The sequence below is a fragment of the Ahaetulla prasina genome, chromosome 11 (assembly GCF_028640845.1).
Source record: "Ahaetulla prasina isolate Xishuangbanna chromosome 11, ASM2864084v1, whole genome shotgun sequence".
Taxonomy (NCBI): domain Eukaryota; kingdom Metazoa; phylum Chordata; class Lepidosauria; order Squamata; family Colubridae; genus Ahaetulla; species Ahaetulla prasina.
In genome coordinates, this window is record NC_080549.1 from 7,165,379 (window position 1) to 7,185,931 (window position 20,553).

At 45.1% G+C, this 20,553-nt stretch overlaps 1 protein-coding gene across 3 annotated transcripts in view; it reads right to left on the reverse strand.

The window, feature by feature from the left end:
- The window catches only part of THOC2 (THO complex subunit 2), a 63,794-nt gene that overhangs the window by 9,296 nt on the left and 33,945 nt on the right, over nt 1–20,553 (reverse strand). For 2 of the 3 annotated variants that reach the window (XR_009156671.1, XR_009156672.1), the window contains exons 21-32: nt 20,005–20,184; nt 18,315–18,479; nt 17,619–17,894; nt 16,034–16,175; nt 15,652–15,809; nt 14,330–14,458; nt 13,419–13,550; nt 13,130–13,314; nt 9,663–9,838; nt 4,383–4,476; nt 3,186–3,649; nt 668–1,848 (exon numbers count right to left, since the gene is read on the reverse strand). Coding sequence is in view for 1 of the 3 variants with exons in the window: in XM_058196529.1 (XP_058052512.1) it covers nt 1,790–1,848; nt 3,186–3,649; nt 4,383–4,476; nt 9,663–9,838; nt 13,130–13,314; nt 13,419–13,550; nt 14,330–14,458; nt 15,652–15,809; nt 16,034–16,175; nt 17,619–17,894; nt 18,315–18,479; nt 20,005–20,184 (2,160 nt within the window). In the remaining 2 variants the exon portion in view is untranslated. The remainder of the gene's footprint in view (nt 1–667; nt 1,849–3,185; nt 3,650–4,382; nt 4,477–9,662; nt 9,839–13,129; nt 13,315–13,418; nt 13,551–14,329; nt 14,459–15,651; nt 15,810–16,033; nt 16,176–17,618; nt 17,895–18,314; nt 18,480–20,004; nt 20,185–20,553) is intronic. The other variant, XM_058196529.1, reaches the window with a different exon arrangement.

Here is a 20,553-nt window from a genome sequence, read left to right on the forward strand (position 1 = left end):
ATCTTAAGTTCTAGCCCAATCATCATCGTCTTTGTTTAACGCCCCCATAATCCCTTGCGAGACGGAGTCTGGGCAATTGAATGGAGCTAGCAGAATGTTTACTGGCCGGATGCCCTTCCTGTCGCCAGTGCAGAGTTTTGTTCAGCGGATATATTCGCATTGTGCTCAGAGAGAGAAATATCCACCTTTACCTAGGATCGAACTCACAGCCTCCTGATTGTGTGGTGAGAGCTCCACCTCTAGGCCACCACGCCACTCTGATCTAAGTTCTAGCCCAATGATTGGGAGAAACTGCAATTTCGGGTTAATTAAGGTGGCCTTATTCCCCCGCACGGTTCCTACTCTCTTGAAAGCAAATATTAAAAAAAACCAAACCTGACATCAGACTAGAAATGACGGCTGGGTTTCCCGCCACAGCTGGCTGTCGTTATGACTAGCTCCCTGAAATGCAAAGTGCCCCAGCCCAGAATCAAAAGCTTGTTCTAGAACCACGGTGCAAGGGCCCTGTTCTAGCTATTCACCGTTTCAAGCCAACTAATTAAAAGAATATTTTTTTAAAAAAACAAGCAAAAAAAATATATATATATATTTTCTTTAAACATTGGCAAGTCAAGAGCGACATCCCCACGCGGCCCAGTGCGCGGACGAAGTGATCGGTTAAACTTACAGTTGCAATGCTTCAACGTACTGCAAACTCAAAGAATCCATGAGGATGGGTGGTTTTTTTGGGGGGAAATAAAAAAAAAAAGGAAATAAAACACGGAGCAAGGAATTGCTACCCTGAGTCTTCCAAGAAGGCTGCAGCCAGGAAGGGTTTTTGTTTTAGAGGTTTGCGCTGTGCTCGGCTGCTGGTTTTTTGGTGTTTTTTTTTTCTCGGCTTCTTGAGTGGAAGATTGGGCTGCCACATCTCGTTTAACGCAGAGCGCAGGGCTCAACAGGGTGGTAATTCAGTGGAATATAAACAAACCTCGCAAGGAGGTCGGCATGTGGGCTGCCTGGATATACACAACTACAGGAGAACTGATCATCAAGGCGGCTTATTTTTAAAAAAAAAATAAACCAGGACTTTTCAAGACTTTTCAAAGGCTTCTCTCGGCTCAGCTGGAAGACGTTCAACAGGCAGCCCGATGAAGATATAGTAAGACGCCTCCGCTTTCCCGGTTTTCTCCACGAATTCTTCGAAGTTTACCAATCGATTCTTCCCGATCAAGGCAGGAAAAAAACAACAACCACCAAAAACAAAAAACCCTCACGCTCCGCTCGGCGTGCTGCGAGAGATTTCGTTGGCTTGTAGCTACCACTGCACTCCAAAAATCTATACGTATATATGTATATATACATATGTATATATATATATATATATCTGGCTGTTTAAAAATGGCGAGGCACTTCTGGCTTGGTTTGCACTTTTTTAAAAAAATGAAAAAAAATAATCTTGATATTTCCATACTCTATTTACAACGCTTTGTGCTAGGTCCTTGAAGCTTTAATTTCTTTCTTTCTTTTTTTCCTCTAACAATAATAATAATAAAAAAGAGAGGTTTCGATTTATTTACTCTTGAAAATGGCAAAAAAAGAAAAGAAAAAAAAGAGTCCACCGATCCATCAAAAGGAATGCATTTTGTTTTGTTTTTAAAATGCATCGGGGAAAAATATATATATTATATATATATATAACCTCCAAAGGCTTCAACTTGGCACCAGGCTTGAAGGAAGGAAGTTGACACTGGCATTCCGTGTTAGATGAGAGCCTAGAAAATGGGCGATGCCTTCCTCAGGCCATACTAACCTTTACACTTGAGGAATGTGATGGAGAAGAATGGGTATCTATTTTGCGACGTTTTTGTTCTGTAAGACAAGGAAGGGGTGGGGTGGGGTGGGATGCAGAGAGAGAGAGAGAAGTTGGGAGGTTAAACCTGTCCCAGTCGGCATGAATCGGGTCTCCGTGTCGGAGAGTCTGTGAAATGGGCGGGCCAACGTTTCTTTGACACATCAACAGTTGGCTTAAAAGTTTTCGATTGGCTAACTAGCTGAGGCCGCCCTCCCATACTGGGTGAAGCTCAAACGTTAGGGAAATGGGATTGAAATATTGAGATGGATTGACAGCCAGTTTGTTCTAGTGATTAAGGCAGCCGATGGTGAGTTCTAGTCCTGCCAGGCATGAAAACCTGTTGGGTGACTTTGGGCCAATCACCAGGACATGGTGAGTTAAGTCTTGCTAGGCATGAAAGCCGGCTGGGTGACTTTGGGCCGATCACCAGGAGACAGTGAGTTCTAGTCCTGCCTTGGGCCAATAACCAGGAGACGGTGAGTTCTAGTCCCACCTTAGGCATGAAAGCCGGCTGGGTGACTTTGGGCCAATCACCAGGAGACGGTGAGTTCTAGTCCCGCCTTAGGCATGAAAGCCGGCTGGGTGACTTTGGGCCAATCACCAGGAGACGGTGAGTTCTAGTTCCACCTTAGGCATGAAAGCCGGCTGGGTGACTTTGGCCCAATCACCAGGAGATGGTGAGTTCTAGTCCCGCCTTAGGCATGAAAGCCGGCTGGGTGACTTTGGCCCAATCACCAGGAGTTCTAGTCCCGCCTTAGGCATGAAAGCCGGCTGGGTGACTTTGGCCCAATCACCAGGAGACGGTGAGTTCTAGTCCCGCCTTAGGCATGAAAGCCGGCTGGGTGACTTTGGCCCAATCACCAGGAGATGGTGAGTTCTAGTCCCGCCTCAGGCATGAAAGCCAGATGAGTGACTTTGGACTTTCCACGGAACTCGCTGCTGCAGCTGTGAGTAAGGGATCTGTGTTCAGTGTCATGTTGACTTCAGTGACAAGTTGACTTCGTCAACTTCCTGACCTTCGAACCTTCCGCCGCGAGCTGAAGACATATTTATTTATCCGCGCAGGACTGGCATAGAATTTTAGATATTTTATTTGGTTTTAATTTTATTTAGTGGGTTTTATTGTCTTAAGGGTATTTTAATTTGGGCCAAATTTATAAGAAGTTTTTAAAAGTATTGTTTTATCTTGTATTTATATTGCTTTGTTTTTAATCTGGCTGTAAACCGCCCTGAGTCCTTCGGGAGAAGGGCGGTATAAAAATCTAATAAAATAAATAAAATAAAATAAATAAATAATAATGTGCTTTTCCTATGAAAATTCAATGCTGATCCAAACAAAGAGTCTCAAACTTACCCCTTTCGGAATCTGAAGTTTCTGACCGGGGAACAGGTGACTTCAAGGACCCAGCAATTGGAATCTTCTCTCCTCCACCTCCTCCTCCTCCTGCCCCGCCTCCTCTAATGACTTCCTTCGATTTCATCTCCTTGGCCACTTCTCTCTCTCTCGATGGCTCCTTCTCTCTCTCCTTTTCCGCCATTGATTTGGACTCGGCGTTGGTCACAAGTATCTTGGATTTTTCCTCTTTGGGTGGTTTTTCTTCTCTCTTGATTTTCTCCTTCTCTTTGTCAGCCTTCGGTGTCTTTTCCTTAGCTTCTCGTGCCTTCTCTTCTTTGTTCGCCCTCTCTTCCTTTGGCTTATCCTTCCCGTCTTTTCCGAGTAATTTCGCTTCAGGAGTGCCAGCGGGGACTTTCTCTTTCTTCTCCTTCTCTTTCTCCTTCCCGCATTTCTCTTTGTCCTCTTTCTCTTTGACAAGTTTGCTGCGACCGAGACGAGGAAGGCAGCGTTAGCATCGGAACAGTTTAAATGCCCCCCCCCACAACACCTCCTTAGCAATAGCTGTACAGGTTAAGTCCTTGAATTATGACCATTTGTGTTTGAAAGTTACGATGGCCCTGAAAAAAGGTGACTTAGGACTGGTCCTTGTGCTTAGGACCATCACAGCTTCCCCCACGGTCATGGGGTCACAATCTGGGTCCTGGGCAATATGGCATGTACCGTATTTTTCGGAGTATAGGTTTTTGCGGAGGAAAACAGAAAAAAAAAATACTACCAGGTATTCATTTGGCTAGAGTCCTTAGCCTGGTCAGCTTCAGCACATTAGTTCGCTCGCTGGTTTTGAGGCTGGGGCTAAAAAAACAGCTTCTAAAACACAGCTGATCGTCGGAGGGAGCAGCAATTAGAAAAGCAGGCAAAGCGCGGAAGATCGCTTCGTTCGTCAGTGCCACGTTGGGGCTGAAAAACCGCTTCATAAGCACAGCTGATCATCGGAGGGAGCTCCAGTGACTAAAGCAGGCGAAGCTCTACCTCTACCTGTCCTAACCGAAAGCCTTATCAATTATGGAGCCGACCAGCAACAGGGAGCCGCAGCAGAGTGATGAAAGAGCCATATGCGGCTCCAGAGATGCGGGTTGCCGACCCCTGTTCTAGCCAATGCTTCCTCTCACCAGGAGATTCTGCATTAAAAATATACCGAGGCAAGCTGGCCCTCACCTGGTGTTTCCATTGCTGGCGATCACCTTGGGCGTCGCGTTGGCGGCTTTGCTGACCACTTTAACCGCGCCCTGAGACTTCTCCTTCAACTTATCTGGAAAAAAAAAGAAGAAGAAGAAGGGAAAAAATTACGAATGTCGATTCAATGACAGTGTAAACATTTTGGAAGGGATGACAATCCGTTAGTATCCCTAGTAAATCACTTGTCTTGTACTGGAAAAGTTGCAATGATTATGGAGGTGGATTGTGGGGTGATTTTTTGGGGGTGGGGAGAGGAGGAAGAATGTAGTGATGAAAAATGATACCACGGATATACTGAAAATATACTCCGTATATTTAAACCGCAGCTTGGTGCGTACAGGAAGATAATTTGGGCTTCTTTAATTAACCGAAAGTTGAATCCAACGGTGTTTAAGGCATAAATCATCCAGATCCATCCTTATTTTAACTCTAGTCTTAACAAAGAACTTGTTCTGTCCCCCTCGCCTCAGTCCGAGTGATGGCTTAATTAGCCGGCACTATCAGCTCTGGCAGCAAACTAGCGAGCGTCTGCCAAGTGTCTCTGTTATCTCCCTGGATGCCGATGAGTCAACAAACAGTACTTCAGCTCTAGTCAAGCAGTTGATTTGCCTGCTACGAAGAGGCATAGCAGCCCTTGCTGCTTTTATATCCTGTGGGGTGTGGCTCCATGACTCAGCACTTCCTAGGCCTGCCCCACTCCTGCTTCTGTTGTTCCCGCCTCTCCTGCCTACGAAACCTAGGGTCCAGCCAGGCCTGATTGCCATCAGCTGGGTCTGCAGGTGCGGCCTGGGGGGGTGGGGAAAGAGTCAGGGGACGGAGGCCTCGTTATCTCCTCCACCTGGCCTGCCTCTGGCTCCTGGAGCTGAGTCAGGGAAGCCGGTGCTCCCGAGGTATGTCCTGATGGCCCTTCCCCCTCGCTTTCCAAGTCACTTTCTGGCAGGGGGCCCGGTTCGGGGGGCGCAGACACAACAGAAGTAGACATATTTTCCTGAAACAATGTACCATGATAGTTAGCATATATGGACCTTTCCCTTCGGATCAATGTTGTATAGAGGAGTTGGTTCACACGTACATATGCAGATCATCCATAAGTGATAACACGATTTGGTTTTGTGCATTAGACGAATCCCAGTTTCTATTCGTTGATCAATTGAAATCAAGGCTTGATTTCAACACAGTAAATGATCCGTCATTTGCTTTCAATCCATGGCCTAACTAGTAATAGAAAAATACTGTATTTTTCGGAGCATAAGACGCACCTTAGTTTTCGGGGAGGAAAATAAGAAAAAAGCTGATTGGCAGGTGGACCGGCCTCCCGGAATACCCCCAATCAGCTGTTCCCAGAGGTGAATTTTAGCAACAGGTTCCTTGGTTGTAAGCTCTGTGCCTTGGTTTTTTTTTTTTTTTTGCTTTTTTTTTCTGCCGCTGAAAGCCTCCGAAACAGCTTCAGAAAAAAAGCCTCTGAAGCTCTGTTTGGGGGCTTTTTTTTCTGAAGCTCTGTTTGGAGGCTTTTTTTCTGAAGCTCTGTTTGGGGGCTTTTTTTCTGAAGCTCTGTTTGGGGGCTTTTTTTCTGAAGCTCTGTTTGGAGGCTTTTTTTCTGAAGCTCTGTTTGGGGGCTTTTTTTCTGAAGCTCTGTTTGGAGGCTTCTTTTCTGAAGCTCTGTTTGGGGGCTTTTTTCCCGAAGCTCTGTCTGGGGGCTTTTTTTCTGAAGCTTCGTTTCTGATGCTTTTTTCAGCCTCTGAAAACTCCGTTTGAGAGGCTGAGCGGGGCTACATTCAGAGTATAAGACACATCCAGATTTTCACCCTCTTTTTTTGGGGGGGGGGAGGGGAAGGTGCGCCTTATATTCCGAAAAATACGGTACACACGAGTGTAAACTAGACCTTTCCAAAGCTAATTATGAAGACGAAGTGGTAGATTTTTCTCACGTAGAATAAGATAATAATAAATAATAATAAAATCTCGGCTGCAAATGGAAACAAATTCAGATTCTGTCCCTCTCCCAATTATAGAGGCAAAATCTGGATGGCTGACTGACATCATTTCACACCATATGTTGTTTCATGGTTTTCCAATTTGTTTCTATAGGATTGTTTTTAATCCGTTATGAGCTGCTTGGAGTGAGAATAACAACAGTTGGAAGGGTCCTTGGAGGTCTTCTAGTCCAACCCCCCCCCCACCGCCTCCCCGCTCAAGAAGAAAACCCTATACCACTTCACCCCAAAGGTGCTTTTTCAAGAGGCAACTGGACTTTCTGGTTTTTCTTTGAAGACGTTTCGCTTCTCATCTAAGAAGCTTCTTCAGCTCTGATAATTAGAACTGCAGAAAAAACAATGGCTACCAACCTGCCTTCCATTGAGGACCTGTATACTGCACGAATCAAGAAGAGGGCTGTGGGTGGACGACTTCCGGTATCCAGTGGCAACGGACGTCTGGAAGGTTTCTCCTGCCTCCAGCGCCCGAATCCGGCCGCCGCCGAGGCCCTCAGGGGCCAGGTGTTCCGAAAAGGACACCTGCCGTATGGACGGCTCGCCAGGGGTCTCCCAGCCGACATACAGGACTGTGGGGACCGATGCTGGCGCGTCCTAGGCTTGGCGGGGTTCGGAGGCCACAGGCCGCGGCCATTATTTTGGTCGTCGCCTGGGCCGCTGTGCCCGGTGACACCGGGGCATTGGATTTATAACTGCAGCAGCCTGGTGGTGAACAGGGCACGGAGAAGAATTGAGGAGGAGAAGGAAGGGAATATCGGTAAACGTGAGTGGAGTGCCCGGAGTGCGGGGGTTTTCTCCCCTGCGGTTGGAAGGAGCACGAGTTATTTTGGAGAGAGGAGAACTTAAAATAAGAAGATTACCGGTTTTGTGGAGCTCTGGAGAGAAGAGGTGATGGAGAAATTTAGGAGGGAAGGTTTGAGGCCCCTCCTTCTGGGGAACAGTGGTGGCGCCCAGCTTCCGCCTTCACTATGAGAATTTTGATGACATCACTTCCTTCGGCTTCCTGGTTGACTAACTGTACTCTGGACTCGTTGCTCCTGTGAGTGCCCCTGGTGGATCCGGAGGAAATTACAAGGATACTGTGCTTGCCTGAGGATTTTGATTCTTTTTTTCAAATGGCAAAAGGTCAGAGACCAACTGCTGGAGAGATGGAGAATTCTGGAAAAGTTATCCAATATGGACAAGAAACTGGATGATTTGCAAAGAGGCCAAACGGAAATAAGAGAAGAAATTGTGACTATCCAAAAGGATTTAAAGGATACTCAACAAGTCTCAGCAGAAAACAAGCAGAAAGTGGAAGGTCTGGAGGGTGAAATGCGGGCAGTGCAGAAAAGAGAGGAGACGACAGGCAATGCTGTGCTTGGACTACAGATGGATAAAATGTCTTATTTCCTTAGGTTTCAAAATTTGGAAGAAGTGGACCAAGAAGACTTGAGAGATGTTGTGACTAAATTGTTGGGAGAATTTCTTGGGAGAAGTGTTGATTTCATGAATTGGGATGTGGATCGAGTTTATAGAGTTAATTCGCAATATGCACGCACGCATGCAGTTCCCAGAGAGGTTCATGTCAAATTTGTGAGAAGAGAGACGAGAGATGAAATTCTTAGAAAACATAGGAGTGGGGCACTGATTTACAGGGGCAGGAGATAGCCATTCTGAGGCAGATTCCCAGACAGGTACGTGAAAAAGAAAGAAATATTATTTTTGTCAAGCAAATTGTACCAGAAGGAGTGGGCTTCAGATGGCTGATGCCAGAGGATTGATGATTTTCCGGGAGGGCATTACGAAAAAAATCAGTACAATTGCGGAGGCTACGGCCTATGTGGAGGAACACAAAGCCTTCCTGGAATCAGATGACCCAGGAATTGAAGAAGGGGAGGTTATAGATCATGGGGCTGAAGCGGCTGCCGCTGTTGCGGCCCTGGAGTTGGGTCAGGCTGAACCCAGAGTTCTGAGATCCAAAACTAGGAAGTGATAAAGATATTTGGGATTGTGTTGGTTTTCCTTATTCTCTTTTGTACGATATTCTGTTTATTCTTGACTCTTCTTTATTTCGTATTTAAAATTTGCAAACTTTGCTACTTCGTGTCACCTGCTTGCCTTATGGCTGTTGTATGTGTTAAAAAATTTGAGTAAAATTCTTATTTTAGATAAGAAAAATGAAAATTTACCATACCTGATATGTATTTGTATAAACCTTTTTTGACTAATAAAAACTTTTTGAACAAAAAAAAAAAGAAGAGGGCTGTGAAAATATTTGCAGATCCCTCGCATCCTGGACATAAACTGTTTCAACTCCTACCCTCAAAACGACGCTATAGAGCACTGCACACCAGAACAACTAGACACAAGAACAGTTTTTCCCCGAAGGCCATCACTCTGCTAAACAAATAATTCCCTCAACACTGTCAAACTATATACTGAATCTGCACTACTATTAATCTTCTCATAGTTCCCATCACCAATCTCTTTCCGTTTATGACTGTATGACTATAACTTGTTGCTGGCAATCCTTATGATTTATATTGATATATTGACCATCAATTGTGTTGTAAATGTTGTACCTTGATGAACGTATCTTTTCTTTTATGTACACTGAGAGCATATGCACCAAGACAAATTCCTTGTGTGTCCAATCACACTTGGCCAATAAAATTCTATTCTATTCTATTCTATTCTATTGGATGGTGAGGAATGGAAGGGATTCCACCATCCAGAGCTGAAGAAGCTTCTTGGATGAGAAGCGAAACGTCTTCAAAGAAAAAAACCAGAAAGTCCAGCTGCCTCTTGAAAAAAGCACTTTTGGGACAACCATGACCTGGATGAGATGGAGAATCTCCATAGACACCTGTTCAATTTCAGACAAACGGTTATCCAACATCTTCTTAAAAACCTCCAGTGTTGGAGCATTTACAACTTCTGCAGGCAAGTTGTTCCACTGATTAATTATTCTGTCAGGATTCCCCCCCCCCTTAGTTCTAGGTTGCTTTTCTCCTTGATGAGTTTCCATCCAGTCGCTTAAATGAGATAGGCGACCACACGCATTGAATAAACGATACGTCCAAATCATTTTACATTTACACATTTTTGAGTACATTTACATGTTTATGCAAATGAGGTAACCACATGCAAAGAGTGCAGCTGAGGTATATTTGCATCTCAGACATTCAAGGAGATCCCCCAGACTGACACCCACCCACCCCACATCCCGCAGTTAGTCCATAAGAAAAAAAATGAGGGTTCGGCAATGATGGTAGCAAAGACCCACCTGTCTCCTCGGCGGTGCTTTCTTCCAATTTAGCGGCGTTTATCGTGAGCGGAGGCAGCCCTGCTCCCCCTGGCCCGTTTTGAACCATGGTGGGCACTGCGTTCCGGGTCGGAAGGTCCTTCTGATGGAAATCGTTTTCAGGAACCATTTTTCTACTTTTCAGTTGGCCAGAATAGCTGAAAGCCGCACACAGGGTTAAATAGGGGCAGAACACATAGGCAGAAAAGCAAGAGAGAGAGAGAGGAGAAGAGACAGAGAGAGAAGAGAGAAGAAAGAAAGGAGGAAGAGAGGGAGGAGAGAGAAAGGGAGGGGGGGAGAGAGAGAAAAGAGACAGCGAGAGAAGAGAGAGAGAGGAGAGAAGAGAGAGAGAAGAGAGAGAGAGGAAGAAGAGAAGAGAGAGAAAAGAGACAGAGAGAAGAAAGAGAGAGAGAGAAGAGAAGAGAGAGAGAGAGAGAGAGAGAGAGAGAGAGAGAAAGACAGACAGACACTCGAAAACGCTGCTGCTCAGGAAAGAAAAAATTAGGGATTTTCACTACCGGCATCTTTTTCACTAATACTCGGTTTGGCACAAGTGTGTGTGTGTGTGTGTGTGTGTGTGTGTCTAAGTTTTGCAGAATCCTTTTCTTAAGCCTCCCGCGACTGCTTAGCCCTTATGAGACCTTCATTGTCAAAGCTGTCCAAAATTATTATTCTTTCTTCTATTTTTTTTTTTTTTGGCCTCTGCTCTAAACTGCTGGCCTTTAAACAGAAACACGGGAGTCAAAACGTTAAAACCAAAAGAAAAAAAAATTCTGGGTTTTCATGATCACTTTGGTTATACGTAGCCGTCGACGTATGGCCACGTTTGAGCCGGAACGTTTCTGCGGCTAAGGGAGTCCCTTGGTTAAGTGAATTTCGCTCCATTTTACGACTTTTCCTGCCACCGTTGTTAAGAGAAGCCATTGCAGTTGTACCGGTGCTGCCTTTCTACCAACTCTGGATTTGGAACAGGGTGTGTGTGGTTCTCTTTAAGACTCCGGGGTGACCTTAACCCTTAAAAGGCTTGGATTGTTAAGCGTCCCTTTTGCTAGCTTTCAGAAGAATACTGCAAACTGCTGACATTTGAACAGAAACATATGGCTAGCCTTAAATGGTTTTTCCAAGGCAAGGGTGGGATTCAGCTGGTTTGGACTGGTTTGGGCGAACCGGATGCTAACTTTACATCTGGTTCACCGAACCAATAGTTGCAAGGACTGGCTGGCCCTGCCCACCCAGCCACTCCCCTCCCAGGAGTCGCCATCCGGCTCATTTTGGATGCCAGGTAAATGCAGGGCCCGTGCAGAGGTTTTGGGAGGGCGAAAAATGGGCCTCCGGAGGGCTTCTAGAGCCTGGGGGAGGCTGTTCTCACCCTCCCGGAAGCTCGAGGAAAGCCTCTGGAGCCTAGGGTGGGCGAAAAACGGGCCTCCCTGAGGTTCCAGAAACAGGCCGGTTTCTGGCCTCCGGAGCACCTCTGGAGCTTGGGGGAAGCCATTTTCGCCTGAGGAGGAGCCTGAGGAGGCGAAAATGGGCCTCCGGAGGGCTTCTAGAGCCTGGGGGAGGCTGTTCTCACCCTCCCGGAAGCTCGAGGAAAGCCTCTGGAGCCTAGGGTGGGCGAAAAACGGGCCTCCCTGAGGTTCCAGAAACAGGCTGGTTTCTGGCCTCCGGAGCACCTCTGGAGCTTGGGGGAAGCCATTTTCGTCTGAGGAGGAGCCTGAGGAGGGCGAAAAATAGGATTCCCAGAAATGGGCCCGTTTCCGGCCTACGGAGGGCCTCTGGAGCCTGGGAGAAGCTGTTTTTGCCCTCCTGGAGGCTCGAGGAAAACCTCCAGAGCCTGGGGAGGGCAAAAACACCCCCCCACCCCCCCGCCATGGCGCAGGAGGCCAAGTAGGTCACGCCCACCATGGCCACACCCACCCCAGCTACTGGGCAGAGAATCGGTTGCTAAAACTTTTGAATCCCACCCCTGTTCCCAGGGTATAAAAGAGAGATAGCCTGTCTAAAAATACAAGGTGAAAGGCATGTGGGGTGAGATGGCAGCATATAAATTTAAGAAATAATGTTCCTTTTTACGACTGTCGGACAAGCATCAGTGCTAGAAAGGAATGGGGAGGGTGGAGGAGGAGGAAGAGGAGGAGGAGGAGAAGCAACTAAGGTGATTGAAGGCCTGGAGACTAAACATATAAAGAACGATTGCAGGATTTGGGTATGGCTAGTCAAGAGAAAAGAAAGATTAGGGGTGACAATAGCAGTACTCTAATACTTTAGGGGCTGCCACCAAGAAGAGGGGGTCAAATTACTTTCCAAAGTAATTTACATCTTTTCTTTTATGTACACTGAGAGCGTATGCACCAAGACAAATTCCTTGTGTGTCCAATCACACTTGGCCAATAAAAAAAAATTCTATTCTATTCTATTCTATTCTATTCTATTCTATTCTATTCTATTCTATTCTATTCTATTCTATTCTATTCTATTCAAGGTACCAGAAGGCAGGACAAGAAACAATGAATGGTCAAATGGGGAAGCCAAGACTCACTTAAAAACTGTGTCACTAACGTATCCATTGCAGCGATGCACCTAACAGCGGTGGCAAGAAAGGTAGGTCGTAAAATAGGGCAAAAACTCACTTCACGAATGTCTTGCTTGACCGGCCAAAATTTGGGGCTCAAAATACCTGTAGCCTGTGTTGACTAGGCCAAGACAAGAGAAAACAAACACGGAATTTCGGTTCTGTAGGCGAGTTGCAATGTTCTTCTTTCCTTTACCTGGCATTAGTCAAGTCTACCAGGCAACTTGAAGGAAAGGAAGGAAGCAAAACCAACTCCTATTCCAAAGGGACCATCAATTTCAGCCTTTCCTCTCTCTCTCTCTCTCCTTGGGCTGTTTCTGTCTTTGACAAGAACTTTATCAGAATAGCTCTTTTATTTGCTTTTTTTCTTTTTTTTCCCTCTATCCTCCTAGGCCCTTTTTCCTCTCGTGCCATTCTTTGGAAAACTTCAATTCTGTTCTGATCTGGATAAGCTCCCTGGGCGATCACTTAATCAAGAAAGGCTGCCAATTCAAAGGCATTGAACTTTTTAACGGTGTGATACTTTTTTCATTTTTCTCTCTCCGCTGGGTCAATTTTATTTAACCAGAGGGATACACGATATAAACTCTGAAAGGTTTGGGCCCTGAGAAAAAGATTCTTGGGTCAGTTAAAATCCAAGATATTTTCTTATGTACGTATAAACCAATTTTACAATTTAAAAAAAGGGGAGGGGGGAAACCCCCACCCCATCACCACTGTCCCCATGCATGAGTGAGAATACAGTTTTTCAGCATCAGTCGAAACTCAAAACTCAGATCAAAAGTTGATCTAAAAATTGAGCATTCCGCAGCGTTGGGAGTGTCTTTTTGATAGACAAATTTAAAATTTCGTTTCGTGGAAAGGGAATTGTTTTTGTTACCCCATGGCTAACGCATATAGGTCTGGTCTCTTTTCTTTCTCCTCTTCGTAAATCTTACGGACTCTTCTTTCCAAAGCTTGTCCCAGATTCACGACCTTTGGATACCACGGCAAAATTTTGGTCAGCACAATCAGGATATTTCTGATATGCGTATATTCCCCGGTTTCCAGACAGTGTACAGACGCCTGGAAAGGAAGAGAAAAAAAAAAAGGAAAAGAGAAAAATAACATCGGACACAAGACATTCCTCACCATGGTTCAGGACCGGTTCAACGCCATTCCTGAATTACCTTGGTTAACTTGTAATGCCATTTGTGCACCACGTGTCGGAAATTTTCGTAGTCTAACTGGTCGGCTTTGTTCACAGCATCGTAACCGCTGGATCGCAGTACAGTGATGAAGCCTGGATAGTTACCACATTCCTGCATGGAAAGAACGGAAAAACTTAGTATAGCAATAGCAGTTAGACTGACATACCGCTTCACAGTGCTTTACAGCCCTCTCTAAGCACTTTACAGAGTCAGTCTGGGTCCTCATTTTACCCACCTTGGAAGGATGGGAGGCTGAGACAACCTTGAGCTGGGATGGATGGATGGATGGAAAGGAAGGAAGGAAGGAAGAAAGGAAGGAAGGAAGGAAGGAAGGAAGGAAGGAAGGAAGGAAAATAGCAACAGCACTTAAACTTATATACCGCTTTACAGTGCTTTACAGCCCTCTCTAAGCGGTTTACAGAGTCAGCCTATTGCCCCCAACAATCTGGGTCCTCATTTTATCGACTTTGGAAGGATGAAAGGCTAAGTCAATCTTGAGCCTGGTGAGATTTGAACTGCCAAAATTGCAGGCAGCCGGCAGGCATCAGAAGTAGCTTGCAGTACTGCACTCTAACCACTGCGGCACTGTGGCTCTTTGGATGATTTTTCAACGATATTAAATTATCTCCACTGACTTCCTTTCTAAATATATGTAATTGAAGACTCAATCATCGGGGCCAAAAGGTTAAATCATAGCAACCAGACCAACATATATTAAAACGGAGACGTTTTGTAACTCATCCAAGTACATTCTTCAGTCAAAATTCGGAACGAAAATTTTGGATAGTCAGAAAAATCGTTGGAACTCACTGAATCCTGCCACACCGACCGCAGGGGGGGTTTCTCCCTTCCTTAAAATACAATCAGGTGTTCACGTATTTTAAACGTACCTTTTCATATACGCTTTTGTCACTGTGCCACTGGGTTACGGTATCTAGCATGCAGCACAAAAATCTACCGTATCGGCTGGCTTCATTTTCAGTGCAGCTGGCTACTGTGTAGATGATATCGGAGAAGACCTAGAAGAAATTTGGGCATTAAAAAAAACTGTTATGCTAAAAGAAAGGGGTTTCAATATTCCTAACATTTCAATGGGGGTTGGGGTTTTTTTTGGGGGGGGGGTTCATTTAAATCACATACTAACGAGAAATCTTCCCTTGGGGTTATCAATCTTGGGACTTTGTAAGTTTCTATTTTGTTAAAATGAAAATATGGGGGGAGGAGGAAGAGGAAACCAGGTGAAGGCAAAAATCTGGCAAGCAGGTTTCAAGCCATTGTGTAAGTTTGTGAGTCACGACTTCTTTCATTACCAATCTGCTAATTTCACCGCTAATCTGTTGCTGTCTAGAGTAAATAAAAATGAATTTAAAAAATCTTCCAGTAAAATTTATTTGTACACCATCCAGGGTCTCTGTATGAGTGAGATAGGCACCTTTACAATTAGATGACAAATAGACAGATGGGTGGGTGGATGGATGGATGTAGATAGGTAGGTAGGTAAGTACTGTAGATAGGTGGTGGATAGATACATAGATTTTTTATTTTATTTTATTTTATTTGCATTTATATCCCACCCTTCTCCGAAGACTCAGGGCGGCTTACACTATGTTAAGCAATAGATTAGATTAGATTGATGGATAGACAGATAAGTGGATGGATGGATGGATAGACAGATAGGTGGATGGATGTAGATAGATAGGTAGGTAGGTAGGTAAGTACCATAGGTAGATAGGTGGGTGGATAGGTATATAGGTAAGTACTGTAGGTAGGTGGGTGGGTAGATCCATAGATGATAGATTAGATAGATGGATGGATGATAGATAGAGATAGATAGATGATAGGATGGACGGACAGACAGATGGGTGGATGGATGTAGATAGATAGGTAGGTTAGTAAGTACCATAGGTAGGTAGATGGGTGGATAGGTATGTAGGTAAGTACTGTAGATATGTGGGTGGGTAGATACATAGATGATAGATTAGATAGATAGATAGATAGATAGATGATAGATAGATAGATAAGATATAGATGATAGAGATAGATTGTGTGTGTGTGTGTGTGTGTGTGTGAGAGAGAGAGAGAGAGAGAGAGAGAGAGAGAGAGAGAGAAACAGACAGACAGACAGACAGACATAAAGGTCTTTTTTCCCTGGCATAAAGGGCCTTTCAATGATTCTAAGGGAACGGGAGGCCAAACTTAAAGAGTGACTTACTCGGTCATAACAAAGCAGTGTGGAAAAATTGGGTGTCTTCTGTTGATGCACCAGTTCCACAAAGCGAGCACAATAAACAGCATCAATGGCAGAAAAGATACAGCGAGGAAATATACACAGCTGCAGAAACTTGGTTATGGTCTCGTTTTTCGTCGATTCTTTAAAAAAAAAAAGAGAGAGAGAGAGGGAGGAAATGGTTATCGTTGTGCCCGTGTGCCTGGGCCGTTTTATGATGTCTGGATTTCAACTGCCAGGATTCCAGAACCAGTGCCGGCTGGGGAATTCCGGGAGTTGAAGTCCAGACGTTTTAAAGCAGCAAAGGTTGAGAAAAAAACAACAACGCTGAGGACAGGACCGAGGAGGACCCCCCCACGCAACTTACTCGCAAGGAGCCAGTTGTCCTTTTCAAGCTTCAACCTTTGCAACACCCGTTCCACGTGATCCAACTGCTTCTTTTCCTCTTCGAGAAGTTTATCCTGAAGGGCTGTGCAGCGTTCTTTTTCTTTCTTCTTTTTATTGGGAGGCTGGTGGGGTGGGGGGAACAACACACACGGCATTCACAACAAGGTCCTTCCTTGCCAAGTGAATCTGCACGTCTCAAAAGGTGCTTTTCCAGAAAGGCAACTAGACTTTCCTGGGTTTTTATTCCCCTTGAAAACCTTTCGCTTGTCATCCCAGAAGCTTCTTTGGTTCTTCTTCAGAACGGAAGAAGCTTCTTGGTTGAGAAGCAAAACGTTTTCAGGTCTTCTTCAGAACGGAAGAAGCTTCTTGGTTGAAAAACAAAACGTTTTCAGGTCTTCTTCAGAACGGAAGAAGCTTCTCGGCTGAGAAGCGAAACATTTTCAGGTCTTCTTCAGAACGGAAGAAGCTTCCTGGTTGAGAAGCGAAACATTTTCAGGTCACAACAAAATTCTTCTTTGGCCGGCAATGCTTTCCTGAAGGCCTCTAAAGCCCATAACAGAGCTCTGGATTGTCGGGGTGTGCGAGGCCTCGCTGTAACTGTTGGAAGGTAAGTAGTAGGGGAGCTCCACAGACCCCCACCCCCACCTGAACTTAATTTTTATCCATGCACCCTGGAGTGGGTGGGGGGGGGTCTTAATTAGGGCTTATTTTGGTGGTAGGGCTTATATTGGCCGTATTTTTTTTTTTTTAATCACATATGTAGGGCTTTCAGGGTAGGTCATATTTTCGGGGAAACACAGTATTTTGCAAAAAGGTTTTTATTTATTTATTTATTTATTTATTTATTTATTTATTTATTTATTTATTTATTAAATTTTTATACCGCCCTTCTCCCGAAGGACTCAGGGCGGTGTACAGCCAAAGATAAAACACAATAATATACAATTAAAACCAACAATTTAAAACCTAGCAAATTTCAAAAGGCTGATAATTAAAAGTTTAAATTTAAAATTATAAAAAATTTAAAAAACCCAATAAAAACCCCAATTTAAGATTATAACTATAAAAACCATTATGCCAGTCCCGCTTGAATAAATAAATATGTTTTTAGCTCACGACGGAAGGTCCGAAGATCAGGCACTTGACGTAGGCCAGGGGGAAGTTCATTCCAGAGCGTCGATGCTCCAACAGAGAAGGCCCTACTCCTGGGGGCCGCCAGCAGACACTGTTTGGCGGACGGCACCCTGAGGAGACCTTCTCTGTGAGAGCGTACGGGTCGGTGGGAGGCATAAGGTAACAGCAGGCGGTCTCGTAAGTACCCGGGTCCTAAGCCATGGAGCGCTTTGAAGGTGGTAACCAAAATCTTGAAGCGCACCCGAAAGACCACAGGAAGCCAGTGCAGACTACGCAGCAGTGATGTTACAAGGGAGCTGCGAGCGGCTCCCGTTACTACTGGCGCAGCCGCATTCTGGACCAACTGTAGCCTCCGGGTGCACCTCAAGGGCAGCCCCATTTAAAAAAAGAAGTCTCCCAAAAACGTTCCGATTGGGAGTTCAATTACGCACCATGTCTTGATTGTCGTCGATGGCTTTCATCTGGATTTTGAGTTTGTTGACTTCCCGTTCGTAGCTACCCCGGGGCACCGCAAGGTCGTACATGGTCAGGGACCAGAAGGTGGCATAGAACTGGGGACTGATATCATCCCAGACCTTCGGGAGGTGCAAGGAGATGACCGCATCGTGAACAGGCGCCATCACCAGCTCGCAGGACGTGATGTATTTGTGGACTTTCTGCTGCTGTTTATTCCCTTTTTCCGCTTTCTTTAACTCGTCGTACTTTGACTGGCAAGGGAAAAGAAAAAAGAAAACGCTCGCATATATACCGTATTTTTCGGAGTATAAGATGCTCTGGAGTATAAGACGCACCTTAGTTTTCGGGGAAGTAAATAAGAAAAAAAATAATCTGCCTCTGCCTACCAACATCCATCGGTATTCATCTGGCTATCGTCCTGTCAATGTGTGAGAGTGTTGAGGGCTGTTTGGATACTGAAACAGTATCTGCTGTGTGAGCGACAAGGAAGGAGACAGCAAGGAGCCTGGGCGTGGCTTAGGTCAACTGTTCTAAAGCTGCATGCTGTGCTGATCTCTGAAACTAAAACTGAAATGGAAACTCCTTTCCTCTGCTTGTGTTTTGCTTGTGCTGGAAAACCCCTTTGAGGAGCATCAGGAAGAGGGTTCTGTGTGTGGGAGATGTGTACTCACCGAAATGTGGTGCGCGTACATAGGTCTTGAAAGGAAGAAAGCAGCGTCATGAGGAGTGTGAAATTCGTTACAGAGGACATCGATAGAAGGCACTCGCTTAATATAGTCCTCTGTGCTTAAATTAGACGCCAGAAATCCACCAAATTGTACCAAAGTGTCGTGGCACTAAAAGAGAAAGAAACCCAAAAGGTATTGTCAGCCCTGAAGCTGGCCTGACCGAGGCCGTTTTGAGGCTTCAGTGTGGCCACGCTGGAGCTGAGGATTAGGGAGGGGGGGAAATAAGAGATAGCTGGGGTTTTGTAGCCAAAACAAAATACTTTCTCCTGGGAACCAAGGTCATTCCCATAGGTGGTCAGAGAGAGGCGGAGTGAAGTCACCTAGCAACCGGATGGCACCTTGATTGGAGCACGTGACTGATTGTTTGGGAAAGAAAAAAACTTTCTCTTTTAATTAGGTGAAAACCGCGGGAACATTCAGTGTCGGTTTTCACCAGCCTGTGCCAATATGATATATCCAATAAAACTGTTCTTTGAGGCATCTACCTGTCTCGGAGGTTTATTTGTGATGGGTGTATTACTTGGAACTCTGACAGGTATAAGCCAACGACCAGATTCTTATCAGGAGGGCAATCACCTATTTTCAAACACAGATAGTCCCCGATTTACGATGGTTCATTTACTGAACGTTCCAAGTTACAATGGCACTGAAAAAGTGACCTAGGACTGTGACCTTCACACTTACAGCCACTGCGGCATCCTCGTGGTTATGTGATCAAAATCTAGACGCTTATGGTAGGTACTTATGATGATTGAAGTGTCCCAGGGTCACGGGATCCCCTTTTGCAACTTTCTGACAAACAAAGGCAACGGGGAAGCCGGTGTTGTGCCTTGTCCTCCCTCCTCTCCTCAGCCGGGCCCCTCACATCTCCTGCTATCTGAGTCAGAGTCTGATAATGAAGAACGGCCTAGCATGCCTCCAGCCCCCAGCCCTGGCACCATGCCCAGACAGAATGTCAGGAATGAGCAAACAAACCTCCCTTCTACAGCCTGTGAGCATGAAGCCAGCCATGTGCTAGAATTGCTGGCAGCTGATCAGGAGGACGGAAAGTCACAGTGCACGGATCCCCGCTTCCGGAGAATGGAGAGGCGACGTCAGCAAAAGGAAGGGAGGGGCAGGCCTGGATAAGTGCTGAGTCATGGAGCCACACCCCATGGCCTATATAAAGGATCTGCTTTTTGGCATTCCTTGAGTCAAGCAAAGTCTCATCTGGTTTGCTGAAGTCACACCTTGGATTCCTGCCTGCCCTGAGAACTCTTGACAGGAATTTGGCAAAGCTGCAGAGGCTTCGTGGCCACGCTTGATACAGACTTCCCAGACCTGGCCGTCGGAGGGGGAGGGGGACACGACAGCCAGGTTCACTTAAGAACTACACTCCTTATTTAACGACCGCAGTGATTTGCTTAACCGTGGCAAGCAAGGTCATAAAACGGGGCAAAAGTCAAGTACTTTTCTTAACAACGGAAAGTTTGGCCTCCAGCGTGGTCGCGAATCGAGGATTACCTGCAGAGCGCAGATAATTCAGCCAACCCACCCGATTCCTTCTCAATTAGCCTTTATGCATCGTGTGTGTGATTTTAAACATTTTAAGGTAATTAAAAAAAAAACAACCACGCGATTCTCTTCAGCTTGCCTGATCGTAGAGCTTCCCCACCAGCTTCAAATGTTTCTCCCCTCCTTCTTGAAAGATGACGCCGTTGCGCTGCTGAGCCATGAGAAGGCACAGTGGGAGGGCGAGATCGTGGTCCAGAAGGGCATCTTTTAATCTCTGAGAAGATTTCTTCGTGTTCCTGATCTGCCCGAAATATCCTCCCTGAGCAAAGGAATAACAATAATTTTTAAAAAGGTTAAGAAATGGAATAGAATGGAATAGAATAGAATTTTTTTAACCTACCAAAAAAAAAAAACTTATTACAAAATAATAATAATAGAATAGAACAGAGAATTGAACAGAATTGAACAAAATAGAACAGAAGAGGAGCAGAGTAGATTAGGTTAGAGTAGAATGTAGAATAGAATGAAATGAGAATAGAATAGGTAAAGGTAAATGTTTCCCTTGCACATATGTGCTAGTTTTTTATTTTTTTTATTTATTTATTTTTGTCACAACATCATATAAAAAGGATTATATAGTATATAAACATATATGGGTAAATATAAGGAGGTATAAGCATATATATAT